The sequence below is a fragment of the Ursus arctos genome, unplaced genomic scaffold (genome assembly GCF_023065955.2).
Source record: "Ursus arctos isolate Adak ecotype North America unplaced genomic scaffold, UrsArc2.0 scaffold_20, whole genome shotgun sequence".
Classification (NCBI taxonomy): Eukaryota; Metazoa; Chordata; class Mammalia; order Carnivora; family Ursidae; genus Ursus; species Ursus arctos.
Genome location: NW_026622875.1, coordinates 5477165 through 5499033, shown reverse-complemented (window position 1 = coordinate 5499033; position 21869 = coordinate 5477165). Strand labels below are relative to the sequence as shown.

Sequence of the window (21869 nt, the reverse complement as noted above, 5' to 3'; positions counted from 1 at the left end):
TCCACCAACTGAGCCAGCCAAGTGTCCCAACCAATTTATTAATCTTGAACAACATTCTCTAAGTATTTACTCATTACTTATATAAATTCATGTTTATTTGTTCATTTTTATTTATTAGTTAAGATCTAATTAATCCAAATACTTGCAATTAACTAAAAACTTGATTAATATTTTTAAAGATTTATCCACAAATCTAATATCAGACTGTATGAAATGTTGAAACCACATCAGCAGACAAAAAAAATATATTATGATGATGACAAAACTTAGGTGTGTACTTAAAGAACTGCAAATGTGGATTTGAATTCTAATTCCAATTAGTCTCTGTCAATTTATTTTTATTTCTTCCTATGTGGTACAATTTCATTTTTAAAATGTAAAAAGTGAGAGTTCTCTTCTCGGACTGCCTGAAATTACACATAATGGCTGTTAGTAGATTATTTTGGATCAGAAAGATGAGACTTGATTATACATTCCCAAATGACTGTAAATTAGTCTATCCCAATCTGACCAGCTTCTTTTTATAATTAAACTCTGTTATTTTCATGAGAAGTATCCAAAGTATTGGAAGGGATCAATTAAGTCTTTTTTCTTGTGATCCTAATCTCTTCTCAAATCACTTCTTCACTTATGCTAAGTGTCCTACTTTCACTTTAGATTTAAGTCTACTCTGTAGCTGTTTGTTATAAATGTCTTTTCTACATTATACAACCTGGTTTAGCATGTTTTGAAAATATTTGTTCTGAGTGGAGCATGGTTACGTTCAACTAAATCTAAATCTATAGGTCACTTAATCGATTTATTGAAATTACATTTCTTTCTCAACTGTCGTTAAGACCTATTGCTATTTATAGCAATCATCAAAGGCAGTAAAACTAGGAATTATCTTTAACTTGTTTTACTTTCTTTCCCCTCATCACTAGTTCAGGATTCAAAAACAAAGAATAGTATCTGACTGACTTTAGGTATTCAGACTCTTAACCATTAAAATCTACAAAAGCTATAGATTTTTCCCCCAAATATGCCTGGATTTTTTTCCATTCTACTGTGTAGGCACTTCTTACACATGGAGGACTGTACAGTAATAATCCAATACAGTCGTGTCTGATCTAAATCTTTTTCCTCTTTAACACATTCCACTTAACTACCTTTTTTTTTCTTTTTTAACCAAGTTACTCCTTAGCTCAAAATTTTTCTAATAAGTGTTTCCTCCATATCATATCTAACATCCTCAGTCTGGCTTTCAAGACCCTTCATAAGCTGACTTTCTAACTTGACATCCCATTATTCATCCTTAGCACATGCCCTAATAAGGTGCAATATCAAATGCTTAGCATGCGTGCTAGACAATTATAAACAATCCTATGAGACAGGCATTATGCACTGATTTTATAATAAATATTCTCAGAGATTGATAAATTGTGTAAATTGTCCAAGCATGTGGCAAAAAAAATGATGGGATTTGGGATTTTGTTATGTTACATCTTTCTACTACATTGTCTCCATGACCCTTATACACCACTTAATTTGGTCTAGTCTTTGCTTTTTCCATGGTTGATATCTCTCCAACTCAGGTTTTGTAGTGTTTTACAAACTTTGAAAATTCAAGATTCCAGAAGCTTTCAAAGAGAATCACTACATTTTCTTGATATGCCTACCAGCCAATAATTTTTTTCCTTGAGTTTTACTGTCTGTAGTTTGTCTTATGAAAACAGTAATTTGTTTTCAACTTTAAAAATAAAGATATATTATTGGGTGATGGGCATTAAGGAGGGCACTTGATGTAATGAGCACTGGGTGTTATATGAAGCTGATGAATCACTAAATTCTGCCCCTGAAACTAATAATACACTAGATGTTAACTAACTTGAATTTAAACAAAAATATAAATAAATGTGTGTTATAGTACCGAGTCAGTGTTCCTGCAAACCACGCCAGTCCCTGAACCTCACCAAATTCTTACAGTTGGCAGGGAGTGTCCTCCACATCTCTCTTGAGAATCACTGAACCTGACTTTATGCTCTTGGGGCAAGATTCATACTACTTACTTAGAACGGCAATATAAATTCATTTATAAAGCAGATTTATCAGTGCTTTACCATGACAGGCCCTAGGTATACGAAGGTTAAAGGGGGGTAAAAAGGCTCCCAGTTCTCAACGTCAATTACGTAAGTGTCGCTGAATAAATAATTATTGGAGGTAGTCAAATCGACCAACGGTTAACATAATAGGGGATTAGAATCACATCGAAGAATGTAATCAAAGTTCTGGGAAAACTAACTCCCCAGAAAAATGCACAAACACACAGAATTCCATTTACAGTTTCAGCGGGGGGGAGGGGATAGTATTAAGAATTCCACTGAATCTCAATCACCTTACCACCAGGATCACAGACTCCAGGTTAAAAATCAACTAACAAGGGGCACCTGACTGGTTCAGTCGTTAGGCGTGTGCCTTTGACTCAGGGCGTGATCCCGGGGTTCTGGGATCGAGCCCCATGTCAGGCTCCTCAGCTAGGAGCCTGCTTCTCCCTCTCCCACTCCCCCAGCTTGTGTTCCCTCCCTCATTGGCTGTCTCTCTCTCTGTCAATAAATAAACGAAATCTTTTTTAAAAAAATCGACTAATACAACTTAAGTTCTCATGGCACAGGAATACTTGCTTAATAATCCTGACTATGCCTTGCACAGTGCAACGTACTCAAAAGTTAAATATTTTCCGATCGATAATTTTTCTCATTAAGATAACCAGATAACATCGACAAACCTTTTCTTCCATTACGGAATCTTTCAATCAAATGATTTTAAGAGCCCGAAATCCCCTTTCACTAGTGACACTTATGACCTAACACCAATAAATTCGAAATTATTTTGCTATTCACATATAGACTATACAATCATTCACCAGTCCAGGTTTTCTGTTCTTCTTGTCTTTCTACTCCTTCCAAACTCGGGGTTCCTGCTTCGCATCCCAAAAGCTACATCCAGAGCCCCACTGCCTCCAGGGAGATGGAAAATAACTGATGCTCTATACCGCATACACTTAAAGCAGGTAAGGCGGGGTCCATTGATGGCCACAATTTCCAAACCCCTTCCTCACCACATCCAGAGGTGAAGAGATTTACCTTAAGTTCCAGGTAAGCAGTGACGATTGCTCCCACAGAGCTAGGACCAGTTACCAAGAAGCCTCCCGACCTCCCTGTCACCATAGTGAGCTACGCACACTCCCTCTTCTCGCGATACTTCCCCGCCGCGGGTCACCCAAACCCGCCCTCTCTTTAAGGGACGTTAGTGGATGACTGAGCCCTTCTTCAGCTGTGGGTGGAGCCCTAGTGGTTTTTGCCTCTTGTTCAACACTCTCCAGATTGTTTTTTTTTTTATATATATTTTTATAAGACTGCTGCCGTAGGCCTCAGGCAAAAAGTGCTACGCTCAGCCTTTTCACTTAGTATAAACGTGCCCTGCCGCCTGGGTCCCGCCAGGAGTTTGCGCAGGCGTGTAAGCGACCAGAAGATGGCGGTGGTAATCGCCGCATTTTTTTCAAATTAGTGGTTCCCAGAAAGCATTGCGCGCATTTGTAACGAATTTCCGTTCGAGTTTGTATTTTAGGCGCCATTTTCGAGTGAAGGACCCGGAGCCGAAACACCGGTAGGAGCGGGGGTGCTGTACAACGGTTTCCAGCTTTGGTGTGAGTGGACTGCCCCGCAGGTAAAGTACTTATTTTCCTGATCAGGGTGTCACAGTCTTACTTCCTGCCCCGTCTGCGGGCGCCTGGAAAGTAGAGGCCTTGAGCTGGAGCAGCCGAAGTCCGCTCTGGGCTGAGGCTGCCGCCGGGAGATTTCTTTCGCTGTCACCCCTCCCCCCCTCGGCCGCCTCCCGGCAGTCGGGACTCCCGCGCGCTTCTCGCGGGCGCCGCTTCTCTGAGCTACTTAAGCGTCTCTCGGCGGGGGTGTGGGGGACGCGGACTCTAAGCCTCACGGATCTCTTCTCAGAAATCCTGGTTTCTGTCGGGGAAAGGGCGTCTCCCCTGCCCCCTGACCTTCTCTCTTCTCCCAAGGGACTAATCACCAGATCTGAGCCCTTACTGGTGACCTTTTGTAGTTTATTGTCCAACGAGATTCCTCAGCGGGCCACGGAGGGACAAACCCCGCCACCCCAAGATGATTGAACTGGAACAGGCGCTGCCCACGTCTGATTTGGAAGTCGAGAGTGGTCGACCCTCGTCTCCGGCCGCCTTTCCTGGTCGGACGGTAGCGAGGAGACCTGGAAGCCCCGGGGCGGTCAACGGCGCCAAGAGCTAAATGGCGGGGAAAGTGGGCGGCGAGTCGCCCGTTAGTCTTATTAGCTACTCTAGGAAGAGTTGATAGTCCCCCGAACCTAAAGCTAATAGAACTCTTCTCACAAAGTCTGTGCGCTTGCTTCCCTAACCCCAACAGCGTGGGAATGTCAGTAAATACCGGCGTATAGGATTTATTTCGTTAGGAAATTAAAGGATAAGATTCTTACACCCTTCTACTGTGGGAGGACGGGGATGGGGGGCATTAAGAAAATAAAAAGAACTTAAGCAGTTCTATCCTTGTTTGATAACCAGGCACGTCTAGGTTTTCCCACTTGTTCGGACTTAAAACGAATCCCGCCTTTTTGGCGCTTGGGTTTTTTGTGCCTTCTTTACCGAGCACCCGCTGGCGTCGAGCGGCGTTTTTTAAACGGGGCTCTCGGAAACTGGCGGACGGAGTTGACCCCCGAGTGGCATGGGGTGGGGGCTGAACCCATCCGACGCGGGCGCCGGCGGGGAATGTACCGGTACGGTTCTGCGGCCCGGCGGGCTGACTTGCTCCTGGCTCTCCCCCGGCCCCAGCGACCATGCCCCGTAAAGGCACCCAACCTTCCACCGCCCGGCGCAGAAGGGAAGAGCCGCCGCAGTCCCCGAACGGCACCAGCAGCGACGCGGAGCCGGAACCCCCGCCCGGGCGCGCGGGCAGCCCGACTCCTGCTACCGCAGGTGAGTACCGCCGCGACTCCACAGGAAAACGCGCTGGGAGACCAGGGTGGGTCCGCGCCCAACCTGGGACTGTCTGGTGTTTGGGGGCGCGGAGGTGAGGGGCTGCGGAGTTGACGTCTGTAGATCGCGTATCCGTCCCGTAGAGCAGCTCAAGAAAACGATTTGGCAGTTTTCAGAGATCGGAGTCTTCGCGCAATTTCGGTGTAACGGTGCTGGAGGGGATTGGGGCAAGTACGTGGCTACAGTTATGAATTTGTTTGTGGCCTTGTATTTCCGCGGAAGTCGGCATGGTCAGCCAATAGCTAGTGGACTATTTTCTAGACAGAATTAACATGATTATATCTTAAAAGTTGCTTGGCCCTAACTTAACTTCCCTAGTCTTAAATTGCGTTTAAAGAGATGGTGATAATTTACTCGAAACTACCGTAGTTTTTGTGAGTACAGGAATTGGGTGACATTAGGAAGCCCCTGTGACAGGGTCGCTGGAGCTCTTGAGTGTCCAAAGTTAAGGTTCTAGGTGCTCCGAGATACGGGGAAAGTTAGATCTAGAGCCTTAGGATTTAACCACCTGTTTAGGTGAGGAGCAGAGAATCAGGTTGCTGTGGTTTTCCCAGACCTGCTTTATGTTGTAGTGTTTTGACTTCTAAGAGATATATTTTTGTAGGATTTTGTGACTGGTGGTCATTTCTTTTAAGAATTTCTTTTTTTTTTTTATAAAACCAAGCTGAAAGATTTTCATTTCTCCTGAGTTTAGGATAATACATTTACGTGGAAAATACAGATTTCTAGGTTTCATAAATAACATTTCTCCAAAGAATTAGCAGGCAGTAGCTCTCCGAACAAATTGCACTAATGCAGGCTTTTCCCCCCTTGCTTTCCCTTTCCTTTGACTGATTTAGAGACACCAAGTGAGGAAATTGATAATAGAAGTTTAGAAGAGATTTTGAATAGCATCCCTCCTCCCCCACCTCCAGCAATGGCCAATGAAGCTGGAGCTCCTCGGCTTATGATAACTCATATTGTAAACCAGAACTTCAAATCCTATGCTGGGGAAAAAATTCTGGGACCTTTTCATAAGGTATTTGATTAAATATTTTAAATAATTATTATAGGGGAATGTGTTTTTATTACAAGATATTTCAATTTTATCATGTTTATCCTCATTGATAACACATGGTATGTTTCCTGTGTTTTTAACAACCGAAATTAGTTTTTTGTTTATCCTGGTTATATTTGGTACCTCTTTAGCTATTAAGTTTTCCCTCACTGAGTAGAATTGGTGAGTTTTTGTTTGAAGAAGTATTTTCTCTATTAGAATGAATTTTGTAAAAAGTGAGTTAGAATTAGAATATAGTCTTATTTAAAGTGCTGAAGCTTGCGATAAAGGAGAACATGATGTAAGAAAACAAGTTGAAATTAAACCTTTTAAATACTTAGTAGTTTTGCTGCAAGTAAAAAAAGCAAGCAGTTTAAATTAAAATCAGTTGTATAGTATGACCTTTTTAACTTCACTTTAATTTTTTTTCTGTTCTTTTTATGCAGCGCTTTTCCTGTATTATTGGGCCAAATGGCAGTGGCAAATCCAATGTTATTGATTCTATGCTTTTTGTGTTTGGCTACCGAGCACAAAAAATAAGATCTAAAAAACTTTCGGTATTAATACACAATTCTGATGAACACAAGGACATTCAGAGTTGTACTGTAGAAGTTCATTTTCAGAAGATAATTGATAAGGTAAGGGACTTTGGAGTATTTAGTTATTTGCAACTTCAAATACGGAACACAGGATTTCCACACATTGCGCATTTATTATTTTTGGCTTAAATTGGCTTTTAAAAATCGCTGTATGTTTAAAGCAGAACAGATACTGATTTCATTACCTCCCAGAGACTGATTTCATTACCTCCAAGACCATATTTTCTTTTTGAGTAGTGGTGGTGGCAGCTGTTAAACTTAAAATATTAAAATTTTCAGCCAGAGTAATGAATTATAAGTAGCTCATCATAGTACTTATCTTTTTAGAATAAAATGAGCAGTTTTAGTATCCTGGGTGCCAGCTAGGCATTCTTTCACTATAAATTTTGGGTTCATTTTTAAAGTTCTGTTTTTATTGCTTTCAGATAAATTACCTAAATTCGAAAATGTAACAGTTGACTAATTTTACCATCTCCATTATTTTAATTCACATTAATATTAGTAGTCTGTAATATGTGTGTCTGTAATATGAAAGAGCTCTGCTTCAGTTTAAACTATCCTTTGTAAATTACCCTTTTAAAACAGGGAAAAGGTGAAGTTAGTAAGTTTGTTTTCTAGAAAAAGAAACAATTTTAGGTAAAATGTGTATTTAGATTATTTACATGGTTCTGTTGGTATTGGTTTTTTTCTCGTCTGTTGAGTAACTTTGGAAATTCATGGCTTAAAAATGACCGGTTGGAACCTAAAAATATAGAAAACTCCATAATGAAGCAAGGATGTGACTTAGCTTCTAAGTTTTGCTTTTTAGATTTTTTTTTTTTAACATAAAGGGCTTTAATTAAATTTACATGGTGTCATCTATTTTAATTTTGTTTCTTAATGCTTTTCTATTATACAATTTAGGTTGAAAAATGATTGCCAGTAAATGAGGCTTGATTTCTTTGCCTATTATAATTATGTTTGATTCGTGTAAATTTTAAAAGCCATGATTTCAAAATGGCAAAGCTTTTAAGGGAAAGCAAGTTTTAATATTAAAGTAGATTATTAATACTTTTTTTTTTAATCCGTTTGATTTTTTTTTAGAAATTGGGGGAATGTAGTTGTCGATTCTTTACAATTCTTTATACCTTCCACTAATGGCATATTGTTTACCAAAAAAAAGATAAAAAATTAAGCCATGTTATGCCATTACTACCTTTCTTTCCTTGAATCGTCTCTTTCAGCTTTTTAATATGGACTAGTAATCTGTAAGCATGGTTTAATAATTTGGGTGAGTTTGTTTCAGATATGGTGAGATTCTTGTCCCACTTCAAATGCTCTTTTCTCAATCGAATATGTTTTTAGACTTGTCTGGAGGTGGGTTTTTTGTTTTGTTTCTGTTTGTTTGGCTTTTTGGTTTTTGTGATCTACGAGGAAAGGATCAAAACTTGGAAACTATTCTTTGCTAAGAATTATTTCTGAGAATTATTGCCAGTTGATATGCATGTTCAATTGAAGTTTTTAATCCATAGAATAAGTTTGAATATGAAGAGAGTGAAATTTGGTGCAGACCTGTGACTTAATACCAACAATTGTTTTCTGGTTTTGTTTTTCCGAAAAACAGGAAGGGGATGATTATGAAGTCATTCCTAACAGTAACTTCTATGTATCCAGAACTGCCTACAGAGATAATACTTCTGTCTATCACATAAGTGGGAAAAAGACAACATTTAAGGATGTTGGAAATCTTCTTCGAAGCCATGGAATTGACCTGGACCATAATAGATTTTTAATCTTGCAGGTAAGTTTGTTAAAGACGTCAGAGTTTCTCTTATTTTTCTTACTTTTTTTTCCCCCAGTATAGTTTAGAGGGGTTTCCCCCTGTTGGAATCCTGTATTATTGAGGCCTTAAAGTACTGTAGCAGCACATCATGGTTTACATACTACAGTCAAGATGCGAATCATTATTTGCTGCTCTAGAAATTTAAGGAAATTCATTCAAAACTATTTTCACCATAAGATGCTCATTTTATGTTTGGATGGACTGACATACTTGTTCCGCTCTAGCAGCACGTAAATATTGGCGTAGTGAAATAAGTATTAAACACCAATATTATTGTGCTGCTTTAGCGTGGCAGGGATATAACTGCTATTTATTGCTACTATTTGTATGTTCCTTTAAGATAATATTTTTAATGAGATTCATTATCTTTTAATAGTCCTTTACTTTTTTCCTTATTATCTGTACTAATATTAAATAGCACAAAAAAGAAAAGAATTCTGTACACTTGATGTTTGACAATTTTACTTGAGTGCCTTACTAATTTTTTTTTTTTTTTTAACACTTAGCGTGGTTAACTAAAAGTTAACCAAGCTGGTTTTTGTTTTGGTTGGAGTGGCCTACTTGAACCACTAAATATTGGAAGATCAGAAAGTAACTCATGTCATTCTGCAGTATCACAACTCTTGAAGTCTTTTTAAAGGGGTATAAAACTAAGTACCTGGTGTTAAGTTGAATTTTATTAGAAACCGTATGTTCTTTGAGTAAAGATACATTTTACCCGCCTTGCTTGGTAACAAAAATATCTTTTCTTTTGTCTTCCCTTTCAAAAAGTTTTGAGTGTAAAACATGGCTTTGTCAGATACATTAAAATTCCTTTTTGATTTGAAGCTCCTTTCTTTTTCTATGTTCTAGCCATAATCTCCCAAGAGCATAATAATTGAAACAAAACTATTTTGTGATATAAAATAGCTGATGACATTCTTTAATGTCTTATGCTACTGATTTTAAACTAAGTTGGGAATTTTGATTTGATACTGAAAGTTTCGCTAGGATGCCTGACTGTTCTCAGTCTGTTCCCATTGTTCTGGAATGACTTATATTACTATCTTTTGTTACCAAGCATGGTACATTTGTAATACTTCTGTAACTCAGACTTATTTTAAAAATGAATGTTGGGGAAAATCAGCTGCAGATATATTTCTAAACAGAATTTGAATTTACATATATGTGAAAATAAATCTGTGTATTTGTGTATGTATGTGTGTCTTTAATCACATTTAACTGTTATATGGACTTTCATATTCTGGGATTTGGTTTCGTTAATTGTTGATTATAAGTTATTTCACTCTGTAATACTGTATTTGTTAATACCATTTTGTAGGAACCTATTCTTATGTTTATTTTTTGTTTATTATTTGCTATTTACTATCATCCTGGGATAATTGGTCAAAATTTTACACCTGTGCCAAGATTCCTCAAAGTGGACTGCATTTTAACCCTTGTAAGGGTTATTTTATTTCCTTTGGTGCAGCCTCTCTATATAATTCCATAATAAAGGAAGCTAAATAAAATCATAACTTCCCAAAGAAGTAAATAACAGTAATTTTTTAATCGTCAACTTTTTTAAACATGTGCTTCCGAAGTATCTAAGCTTAAGCCATTTGTCCTCATGTAATCACAACCTTTTTGTGTCCTTTTTAACAAATTATTTAACACATTTTTAATATCAAGGTAAACTTCCCAAGTAACAGATTTTCCATTTGATTAAGTTTACAGATAGGAACCTTAGGAATTCACTTGTTAGGAAGAAGAAACAGGGATTAGGTAGAACTAATGATGCCCTATTTAAAAGCTTGAGGGAGAGTGACAGTGGTTTCTATGGATGTTTATTTAATTCCTTTTCAAAAGCTTAGACACCTGCACTAGCTTTAAAGCAGTTGAAGGTAAGTAAAAATGTGGCTTTTTTATTATCTTCTCTCCCATTTAACATTTCTCTTAATGTGATTTGGGAGGCTGGGAACTTGGAGACAGCCTAATATCAAAACATAAGTGCTTAGTTTGAATAAAACGTATAGACTGGCCAGTGGTAGTGCTTAACAGTCTAAGTAATCTAAATTAGGTAAAGTAAAAATTGATTTTTAAGATTAAACAGCACTAAATGTTTAGAAGTCCATAAGGGTAAAAAAATGTTTGCAGTGTTTTTATTGGTTTAGTATTTTTTTGAAGTAAGCATTTCTAGTATTTGAATCCATTTTAAATTTCATCAGTTGATTCAAATAAGTACCTAACAAGGCTAGGTGCTAAGATGATACAAAAGAGAGAAATGGTTAAGCCCTGTTTCTTGTCCTGACTGTACAGCCACCAGCACTTACATAGGCCTCAAAAGTATAATTGGCCATTGTACTTCTCATGTTTGTACATGTCCCCATTTATATATACCTTAATTTCAAAGCCTTTGTCCCATTGTAATAACCGTTGGTGCAAAATAAGTAGGGTTTTGTTAGGTCTCCATAGCATTTCATGGTAACTATGACTTATAAATGAGATTTCATTGGTTTTGGTGCATATGCTCCGAAGTTAGAAGAATGATAACCTTAATGCTTTTATGATCAAAATTAAGGTAGTGATTGCTGTCTCAGGAGTGGTTTTGTAAACTCCTAAAGCTACAGTTATTAAGGCAATTTTAGTTTTGTCAAAGTTTTCAATTTCGTATATTTTTTGTCTTCATTATAAAACCTGAATTAGAACTTTAAGTAGGAACCAAGGTTGTTGTTTTTTTTTCTTATTGTTTAGTAATTTGGAAATAGGTAATTCAGACCTAGGTTAATCCAGTTTATCTCTTCTTCGTTTTTCTTTCCAGTATACTTCTCCCAAGCCTGGTATGTCATACAGACTATTTGGGTTATAGTCTTTTAGCCTGTAAGTCTGTGCTATATCAAAAGAGTTTTTTAGCTTTATCAGTTAACCAAAAGTGTCTGATTCAACAGCCTCAGTTATGGAAAAAAGCTACCCCTAAGCAACCAGAATAGACATCAGGCAGTCCACCTGCTAAAGCATTATCCTTTCTGTTTATGTATTTATTTTAGGCAGATATTAACCTTGGTGGTTTGGTTTGTTGGCCTCTGACGGCTGACAAAGAGCAAATTAGAATAAAAATTTATTAGCAGAACATAAAGGACAATTTATGGTACAGTGGAAAATGGAGAAAATAAAAAGATTATCAAGACAATATAAAAATACAAAGCCCAGGGGCATGTGGGTGGCTCAGTTGGTTGAGCATCCCATTCTTGGTTTCTGCTCAAGTCATGATCTCAGGGTGGAGAGCTCCAGTTCTGCATCTGGCTCTGTGCTGAGAAGGGAACGTGCTTGTCCCTCTCCCTCCCCCTCTGCCCCTTCACTGTGCTTCAGCATGTGGGCATTTGTGCTCTCTCTCAAATAAATAAAATCTTTTTAAAAATTTCAGAGCCCAGTAAATTGGGGCCATTTAGTTTTGATGCAAACACCCATATTTATCCTAAGAATCCTTCAGGAATTATTAGGGAAAAAACGTTTAATATAGCTGTGGACTTGAGTTTCTTGTGGTTCATGCATGCTAAAATTTGGATTCCATGTGAATTAAGAATAAAGAGCATCATCCTGTTTATTTCTTAGATTTTTAAACTGTATTTCTGTAAAATAGATTATCAAAGAATGGTGCAACTGAATCACAATATCATGCTTTGCCATCTACTTTAGTAAATTAAGGTTTAAACTCTTGGTATTATAAATATTTTCTTGAAATATGTTTGCTATTTCTCTGTTACTCTTAAAAACCATAGCTGGTATTTTACACAATTGCTTAATGTCACTGATATAATTTAAAGGACGTTTGTAGTAAATAACAGCAAAAAAAAAAAAGTTAAAAGCTTATTCAGTCTACTGAAGGTATAGAAGCTAGAGATAACTGTGGAGGTCTATGGAGCTTGGCTAGCTTCAGATGCTAGCATTATAGCAACTTGAAATTTTTTATGTTTTCATGTAACCATTATTTGTGGTTTAGAGCCTTGATGTAGACAGGTGACTTTAAATTTAGTTGATGCTTTAAAAACATTTCTGAAATGTATGGAGCTTATTATCCTAAGTTAAAACTACATTGTATAATTTCACATGGGATAGGTATGTTTTTCGGAGGGGAAGGGGGGCAGAATGGTCTTCCAGGCACAGATTATGAATTCACAGAGTATATATGAAATATATATGAAATGGTGCAAAATGGAAAAAGAAGAAAGCAAATAGTAGCAGGTGGTAAGGCAGGCAAAGGACATCAAGGAACAGAGCCATAAGAAAGGTCCCAGGTTGTCATTGGAGTACCACAGTAGTCCAAATAAGTCAAGTGACAGGTAGAGGCCTAAAGTTCTAATAGCCTGTTGAGTCAGTAATACTAATCTGGTAATAACTGGTTGAAAAAAAAAAAAAAAAGAGTGCCATATAACAATCTAAAACTGAATGTTATGTGGTACTTATAATGGAACTATTTTGATTTATAAATGTCCTTGTCTTTAGCATTTTTATTTTCAACGGACTGCATGCAACCTTACTAGAATGAAAAATCCTAGCTGTACAGCCACCATTTTAACTGGGGAAGGAGAAGCAGGTAACCCAAAAGAAGCAACCACTATGCTTTACTCAAAGATAGGCAGTCTCCTAATTGCGTTATTCCATCTCTTCAGTAATTTGGCCAGGAAAAGTGTGATGCCTTTAAGAATATTTTTGTCAGTGTAAACTGCTACATTGAATCCTAACTTCTGGCTCTCTGAAAATACCTACTCAAGTAATACCTTATGCCCATTGACTAAGACGTAAGTTCTCTTCGCATAGTTTTTCAGTCCTCTTAAAACAGGTGTTCAGATACTCGAATTAGGCAGTATATTAGAATATCAGATGTCAGATATTTTTTGTTGTTTGTATTGTAAACCCAAAAAAGAGTTAAACTAGTGCCTCAGCATTAGTGGTTCTCAGCTGGGTGTAGTTTTGCATCCCTGCGCCCAGGACATTGAGCATTGTCTGGAGACACTGGGTTGTTACAACTGAGGGTAGGAGGGTATGCTACTGGCATCTAGTGGGTAGAGGTCAGAGATGCTGTTAAACATCCTATGATCCCCAGCATAGCTCCCCACAGCAAAGAATATCCAGCCCAAAATATCAGTAGTGTTGCTATTGATAAACCCTGCCTACCTAAAAACTTTGAATAAGACTCTGCTTCTTCAGGGGCTAGCATTTGCCTTTTGTAATCCAAAACTTTGGGCGTTATTCCAGGTTTAATCCTGTCTAAGACTCAAAGCTAATACTGCAAACATTTGGAAGGATCTGATAATTAAAAGCAGAATAAAATGTTTTATATAAATCTCTACATATTTTAAACAGTTAAAACACTAGTTTATACATACTGAAGGTTACAGAGAAAAAATAACAAGCTCTTTGGGTAAAATTTTACTTTGTGTTTGGTAATCATATTCTATTGTGTTAAACTGCAGGAGGATGGTAGTGTACAAAAATGTTAAAAGTTATGCTTTTCAGTGATTTAAAGTAGCTGTGTTTAAGTTTATGGGGGGGGGGGTTGGTGTTGTTTGTTTCTGTTTTTTGGTTTTGGGTTTTTTTTTTTGTTTTTAAGTAGGCTCTGTGCCCAAAATGGGGCTTGAACTCACAACCTTGAGATTAAGAGCGGTATGCTCTACCAACTGAGCCTGCCAAGTGCCCCAAGTTTGTTTTTGGGTTTTTTTGCTTTTGGTTTTTGTTGTTTGTTTGTTTGTTTTGTTTTGTTTTCTCTTTTTTTTTTTTTTACTTAAATTTATGTGGGAGCTCTTAGTAAATATGACTTTGTCATTACATTAGCAAGATTTACCCCAGATTTTTGAGGTTTATTCATAAATATTTTGAATATTTAAATTGAGGAAGTAATAATGCTTTTTATATGTATTTTTTTTCTTGATTTTTTTTCCACCCTTGCTATTTTGCTGAAATAAAAGCATATTATGTATTTTTTCTACTTGCCTCTTCCTTTTCTTCTATTGTAATAGCACAAGCAGGCTACTCATGTGAAGTAAAGCAGCAGCATTTTGCCTGAGCATGTTCAGACAAAATTTTCTCCACCATGAAACTAAATGGCTGCCTGGCAGTCAGCCTTGAAGGTTACTGATTGTGCGTTTTTCTTCTTTTTCACTTTGTAATTAAATTACATAAATACAAATAATATAATGTGAATCTAAGAATTTTAATTACACTTCAAAGCTGTTGTATTAATGATTGCAAATAAAAGTTTTCCAAATTCATATGTACCATGACTTTTAGTTTTCAGTCAGTTGGATATCTTGTAATAAGAAATGGGTAATTTCCTTTTTTATTTAATGATTTTGATTTTAGAAAGGACATTAAGTTTGAGAAGTCCTTATGAAGTCTAGCACTTGTTGAGGAACTCAGAACGCAGATTTATAGACAAAGTTTAATAATAAACTATCTTGGGACAGGATTCCTACTGCAGTTGATCCATGAAGGATCTTTTTGAAAATTCTTTGTTTCAGAACAGGAGCTCTAATTATGTTATTAACAATTGATAATGTTGCCAAAGTAATTGTAGATTATGTGAATTTCTTGCTGAGTTTTGCTTCATAGAAAAGTTAATACTTTTTTTTATATTGAATGAACTTTTTAGATTGGGAATCTTTCTTTGGCTCTAATATGTGTATGTGACTGTATATTGTAATTTTGTAAAAGTTGATGTAAGGGAGTATAAATATATATTTCTTACCACCTATGAAAATGAAAACACCAGTGGAGAAAACATTTTTATTTGTATCTTATTAAATCTCATTACTGATTGACATCATTTAGTTGTTGGTTACTGTTGGGTTTAATAGTTTCTGATTCTCACAAGATTGATGTGGCTAAACGTACACAGTAAGTGTGTAATACAACTTTTTTTTTTTTTTAAGGGTGAAGTTGAACAAATCGCTATGATGAAACCAAAAGGCCAGACTGAACATGATGAGGGTATGCTTGAATATTTAGAAGATATCATTGGTTGCGGACGGCTAAATGAGCCTATCAAAATCTTGTGTCGGAGAGTTGAAATATTAAATGAACACAGAGGAGAGAAGGTGAATCTTCTATAGACTCTTCTTGCAGATCAGACTGTTTTGTTTATTGAAAAATTCTGCTGAGTTAAATAGTAAAGTTAGAATTATTAAAGAAATCTTTACTGTTCTAGGTTGAATTTTATATTATTGACATTTAAATGAACAGTTTTATTAATATAGCTTATATTTTTGTCTAATGTGGATATATTTGAAACTGAAGCTGTACACATAAAGTATATTTGAATAATCTGTACACTTTAAATTTTTGTAGTTAAACAGAGTTAAGCTGGTGGAAAAGGAAAAGGATGCCTTAGAAGAAGAGAAAAACATAGCTATTGAATTTCTTACCTTGGAAAATGAAATATTTAGAAAAAAGAATCACGTCTGTCAGTATTACATGTAAGTACATTAATTTATCAGTTTTTATTTCTGACAGTAAGCCCTCTCCTATATTAGAGAAAAATTAAGACTGAGTTAGAAAAAAAATTTTAAAATCTATTTTATGTAATGAATCCATTAAATTGGGGTTTTTAATCATATTATTAAAGTTGATTATTTTTATTTAATTTTAATTCTAATATAATTAACATATATTAGTTTCAGGTATACACTTTAGTGATTCAGCAATTTTCTATTCAGTACTCATAAGTATACTTTTAATTCCCTTCACCTCTTTGGCCCATTCCGTCACCCACCTTCCCTCCGGGTAACCATTAGTTTGTTCTCTGTAGTTAAGGATCTCTTGGTTTGTCTGTCTGTCTTTGTTCCTTTGTTTTATTTCTTAAATTCCCCATATTCATGAAATCATATGGTGTTTGTCTTTCTGTGACTTATTTCACTTAATACTCTGGATCCATCCATGTTGTTACAGATGGCAAGATTTCTTCTTATGGCTGAGTGATATTCCATTGTGTGTATATATACCACATCTTTTTTTTTTTTTTTTAAGAGTTTATGTATTTGAGAGAGCACGTGCAGGGGGAAGAGCAGAGGGAGAGGGAGGAGCAGACTTTCCACCCACCCCACCACCCACAGGGAGCCCAACACCAGGCTCAATCCCAGGACCCTGGGATCATGATCTGAGCCCAAGGCAGACATTTAACTGACTGAGCCACCTAGGCATCCCATACCACATCTTCTTTATCCGTTCATCTATTGATGGACACTTGGGCTATTTCCATAGTTTGGCTATTGTAAATAATGCTGCAGTAAACATAGGGGTGCATATATCTTTACGAATTAGTGTTTTCATACACTTTGGATAAATTCCAGCAGTGGAATTACTAGATCATATAGTAATTCTATTTTTCAGTTTCCTTCCCCAGATTTGGGAAGTTTTCAGCATTATTTCTTCAAATAAAATTTCTGCCCCCATTTCTCTTCTCCTGAGATCCCTGTAATGCAAATGTTACTGCACTTGATGGTGTTGCTGAGTTCCCTCTCTTCATTTTTTATGATTTTTTTTTCTCCTTTTCAGCTTGATTGCTTTCCATTACTCTGTCCTTCAGGTCACTGATCCATTCTTCTGTTTCTTCTGTTTTATTTATTTCTTCTAGTGTACTTTTAATTTGAGTTGTTGAGTTCTTCGTCTCTGGTTGGTGCTTTTTTAATGTTTTTTGTTTCTTTGCTGAGTGTCTCAATGAGATCTTCCACTTTTTCTCAAGTCCAGTTAGGATCTTTATGACCATTACTTTAAGTTCTCTTTCAGGCATATTGCTTATCTCTGTTTTGTTAGCTCTCTTGCGATTTTGTCCTTTTCTTTCATTTGGGACATATTCCTGTGTTTTCTCATTTTTGTCCAACTCTGTGTTTTTCTATGTGTTAGGAAAATCAGCTATGTCTACTGCTCTTGAAAGTAGTGGCTTTATGAAGAAGAGGTCCTGTAGTGTCCTGCAATGCAATGTCCCCTGTTCACAGAACTTGACACTACAGGGGTGTCTGTTACGTGTGTTGCATGTGCCCCACTGATGTGGTTAAGCCGCATTTGCCTTCAGTCCAGTCGTCTGCAACGGTTCTCTCTGCCTTTTGGGCAAGGTTTGTTCCCTGTGTTGTTAGCCAATCTGGGGCCACTTTGGGCTTGAGTTGAATCAGACTAGCCATTTGCCAGAGATACAGTAGCACCAAACTCTTTCCCTGTTGTCCCTTGAGAAGCTTTCATTGGTAGGCAGGGCCTGCAGCTAGACCAGATTTCTGCTCCCAGGCCACTGCTGGAGTTTAGTCAGACTGGTGTGTGTAGTTATCTTCCTCTCTCCCCAGGGCAGGTCACTTTGGAGTGGTGCTGGCTCCTGTCTGTGCTGCATGCATGTTGCCAGGCTTGTGGCACCACTTTGGATGGGCTCTGGCCAAAGGCATATCGGAAGGGACAGGACTGCAAGAGAATTGGGGCGGGGGGGCAAGCTCTTAGCAAGATAGGTGGAGAGTGTTGGCATTGCACTGGTTCACACAGGTATCCCTGTATCTAGGCTGGGAGATAGGAGGGAAATGGCTCCCACTAGCTTCTTTGTTCCTGGAAAAGTCTCCTAAAGGTGTCTTCCCCTCCAGCACATGCTCTGAGATTAGTACATAAATTTCTTTCGCATATACCCCAGTTTTTCAAACTGCTGCTTCTGTGCTGTATCTCCATGCAGCTTTTTGTTACGCTATCTCTTTAAGGGTCAGGTGTCCATGTCCTCTCACCCTCCCCTCTCTGCCTGCTGATATTGAAAGTCCCAGGTGTGACACCCCACTGATTATCAGAACTCTATCAAAATTAGGCTCCCCTAGTGTTCAAAGCCAAATGTTATGGGGATTCCTCTTCCCATGCCTGGGATTCTTGATGTGAGGATCTGTTTCTCTCCCTTTTTCATGCTCCCAGCACCCCTCCCTCCCAAGGACAGTCCCGTGGGTCCCTTTAGTCCCAACCACATCTCCACCTTTCCTACCCCATCTTTAGTGTGGCAGGCCTCTTCTTTACATGATGCCAGTCTTCATCATTTTCTGGGTTTGTACTGATGTGGGTATTATCTAGTTATATCCTTAGGTTGAGGTGAACTTAGGATCTTCCTACTCTCCCACCTTTCCCTGAAGTCCTCAAAGTTGACTTTTAAATATTCTACTTTAAGTTAGGAGGTGGGTTCACAAGTGTTTGTTAACATAATAATTCTACGTATGTATTCTTTATAATTCCTGTAATAGCCGACCTAATTTATGGAACCTATTTTGTTCCTAATTCTAGCTTTGACCCTGAATTAGGTCTATGCTGCAGCGTTCTCTGTCTCTCCCCCCATGCCCCTAGGTAATTGTAAATTGACTGCAGTTAAGAATACTTCAGAAACAGTTCCTTCAGTGCTGAGTCGGTGGCTGAGTCGGTTAAGCATCTCCCTTCGGCTCAGGTCATGATCCCGGGGTCCTGGGATGGAGGCCCACATCAGGCTCCCTGCTCGGTGGGGAGTCTGCTTCTCCCTCTGCCCCGCCCCCGCCTCATGTGCCTCTGTCTCTCTTTCCCTCAAATAAATAAAATCTTTTTTTTTTTTTTTTTTTTTAAGAATACTTTGGAAACAGCTCGTTTCACCAGAAGTTATTGCACAACTTTAGAAATAGCATTTTAGGATCTCTGATTTTTTTTTTCTTTCTAGTTATGATCTACAGAAACGAATTGCTGAAATGGAAACTCAAAAGGAAAAAATTCATGAAGATACCAAAGAAATTAATGAGAAGAGCAGTATACTGTCAAATGAAATGAAAGCTAAGAATAAAGCTGTAAAGGATGCAGAGAAGTAATAATCTTTTGGAAAGTATTAAAAGTATTTGGGTTGAGTTCATGTTTTTATGTGTGTGTGTTTATATATAAACTTAGTGCCAGCACATAAGTGTAATGCTTTTGCCGGCATATAAAATAGTTTCCTTTTCCAAACAAAATAAACTTAATTGCCCTGCATCCAGTTGATTATTACAAATTGAATGTCCAACACTGGTCTGAAAATAGCAGAGGATGCTGTCCCCTAGTGGCAGAACACAATAGCATAAAACCTCACAGCAAAAATAAGCATTTAACCTGACAGGTTAGTTGTCTTAAGAATAAACAATCCACAAATCTAATTGAGGTAGAATTAGGTTACTCCAGATTTTTTTTTTTCAAGTTTTATCATGACCTTTCTCTTTCTCTGTCAGTGTTCGGTGACACCAATATCTCTTACCTATGTGATTTTTTTTTTTTCCTTTAAAGTGAGTTTTACCTAAATTTATGGTAAACTCTTTCTATACCTTGCATTATAGTCACTGGAAAATGTAGTATTTCCTATCTAGCTTAGAAGGGCAAAGCAGCCCTCATAATCACATCTTAATGGCTCCCTCAAATTTAGTGGGAGGTGCATATCAGTTTGAAAATGGATAGCTGTAGCATCTTCCGCTTCCTCATAAGAGTTTGGACATGTTTACAGCAGCAGTGTCCCAGGCAGAGCATATAACGTGGCTTTAAATGAATATCCAAAATAGTGACATGATTCTCTTTCTTTGCTAGGAAACTGAATAAAATTACAAAATTTATTGAGGAAAACAGAGAAAAATTTACACAACTAGATTTGGAAGATGTTCAAGTTCGGGAAAAATTAAAACATGCTTCAAGTAAAGCCAAAAAACTGGAGAAGCAACTTCAAAAAGATAAAGAAAAGGTAGGTTTCAGAAGAATCTGAATATCAGATCTAATTTTCATTATTTTTCATGGGTGTGCCAGTCCCTTATTTTTTAAGAAAATGAGATAGGATTCTGAATATTAAGTGTTTCAGGATTTATCTCTGAATGTGATTTCTTTCTTCAAAGGTAAATCTCAGCATTCATTGGCTTTGAGTTTTAGAGCTTATTTTTCTGTGGTATATATTTTTAGGGAAATATTTACCAAATTAGCCGTTCTATTTGATCAACAAAATAGTTCTTCTTTTCTTAAGGTAATGGTTTAAAGAGACGTCTTTGGCTATGTGTTTTAGACTTTTTAAAAAAATATTACCTGCCTCCTACAAAAATCGAAGAGTATCAGAGTAGGAGTTCCCTCTTGGAAAGTATGGAAGGGAAGGCTCAGGATCTGCAAGGAGCTGATTAGCTATTCTGAGGCTTTAAAAACGAAGTTTGGACGAGAATGCCTAATTTCCTAGGAGTCGCTAATAATCAGTTGGGAGTCTTTCACTGTATTTTTCCAAATGCATTTGTTTATAAAATACTTTCTGCTCAGTATGGGAATAAATCTTGTGTGAATCAGTGTTTGAGGCTCATCATTTTGGGAAATATTGAACTCTCCTACTAGGTTATCAGGATAAACAAAATAACATGGATTTGAAAGTAACCCTTAAATTGGACGGACTAAGCCAATTGTAACTTACAGAACTATTGGCTTTTAGGCATCAAATGTCAATAAGTGGTTATTACCAAAAAGTATTAATAGAATAAGGTATTAGTCCTACGTGGTGACTTTGGAAGAGTGACATGAAAGATTTTAGGATTTCAGGGAGGCCAGGGGATATAAAAATAATCTGTGGTAAATTGCAGTATCCCATGAAGGACAGTCTAGGAAATTCCATCTAGTCAGAGAGTATTAATCAGTGAAGAAGAGTAGTTACAGACTGAAGATGGAGCAGAAAGGAAGAAAGACCTGATGGCCAGCTAGGGAGGAGATTTTCTTCCTTAACAAATGAGGAATTCACAGAATTAGCTTTTCTATTAAACTTAGAGTACAGAAATGCATAAATGGTTTAAGTATTTGCTAAAGCCAGCTAATTCAAGTCTGATTTACAAAGGAAACCACAAAAACTCAGAGGATGCTGAGAAACAGCTTTAAATAAGTCGAATATTGATGATACGGGATTGTCTAAATGCATATGCTTGTATAAGTTTATTTCACAATCTTAGGTTGAAGAATTTAAAAGTATACCTGCCAAGAGTGAGAAGATCATAACTGAGAGAACAACTCAAAACAGTGACCTTGAGAAGGAAAAAGAGAAAGAAGAACAAAAATTAAAAGAAGTTATGGATAGCCTTAAACAGGAAACACAAGGGCTTCAGAAAGAAAAAGAAGTAAGATTCTTTATCAATTGGTGTTTATTTTGGTGACTTTTTTTTTTTTTTTTTTTTTTTGGCTTAAAGAATGTTTTGCTTAGTAATAGTAAAAACTGAACTGCTGGAAGAATTTTGGACTGCTAATATCTAGTGTTCCTAAAAATAGCCTAGACTGTTTCCCCTTTTTGTTTTCTACTTTCCCATTTTTAAAAAAGTTAACTAAATGAGAATTTATAGTGATGGCAAGAAATGTGTCATGTCAAATACTTTGTTATAT

The 21869-nt window shown here is 37.1% G+C and overlaps 2 protein-coding genes across 5 annotated transcripts in view; one reads left to right on the top strand and one right to left on the bottom strand.

Annotated features, from left to right (window-relative positions):
- IFT80 (intraflagellar transport 80) overlaps positions 1-3238 on the bottom strand; it is a 117308-nt gene extending 114070 nt beyond the window's left edge. For both annotated transcript variants that reach the window (XM_057315862.1, XM_057315861.1), the window contains exon 1: positions 3123-3238. The gene's annotated coding sequence lies outside the window, so the exon portion shown is untranslated. The remainder of the gene's footprint in view (positions 1-3122) is intronic.
- Positions 3239-3483: 245 nt separating this feature from the next.
- Positions 3484-21869, top strand: part of SMC4 (structural maintenance of chromosomes 4) — a 36380-nt gene continuing 17994 nt past the window's right edge. Inside the window, exons 1-10 of one of the 3 annotated variants that reach the window (XM_026497396.4) lie at positions 3485-3705; positions 4856-4999; positions 5899-6077; positions 6542-6733; positions 8298-8474; positions 15425-15589; positions 15840-15967; positions 19183-19323; positions 20067-20217; positions 21446-21610. In XM_026497396.4, coding sequence (XP_026353181.1) covers positions 4861-4999; positions 5899-6077; positions 6542-6733; positions 8298-8474; positions 15425-15589; positions 15840-15967; positions 19183-19323; positions 20067-20217; positions 21446-21610 — 1437 coding nt within the window. In that variant the 5' untranslated portion in view covers positions 3485-3705; positions 4856-4860. Of the gene's footprint in view, positions 5000-5898; positions 6078-6541; positions 6734-8297; positions 8475-15424; positions 15590-15839; positions 15968-19182; positions 19324-20066; positions 20218-21445; positions 21611-21869 lie in introns of all 3 variants that reach the window. The other 2 variants (XM_044383521.3, XM_057315860.1) reach the window with 2 other exon arrangements.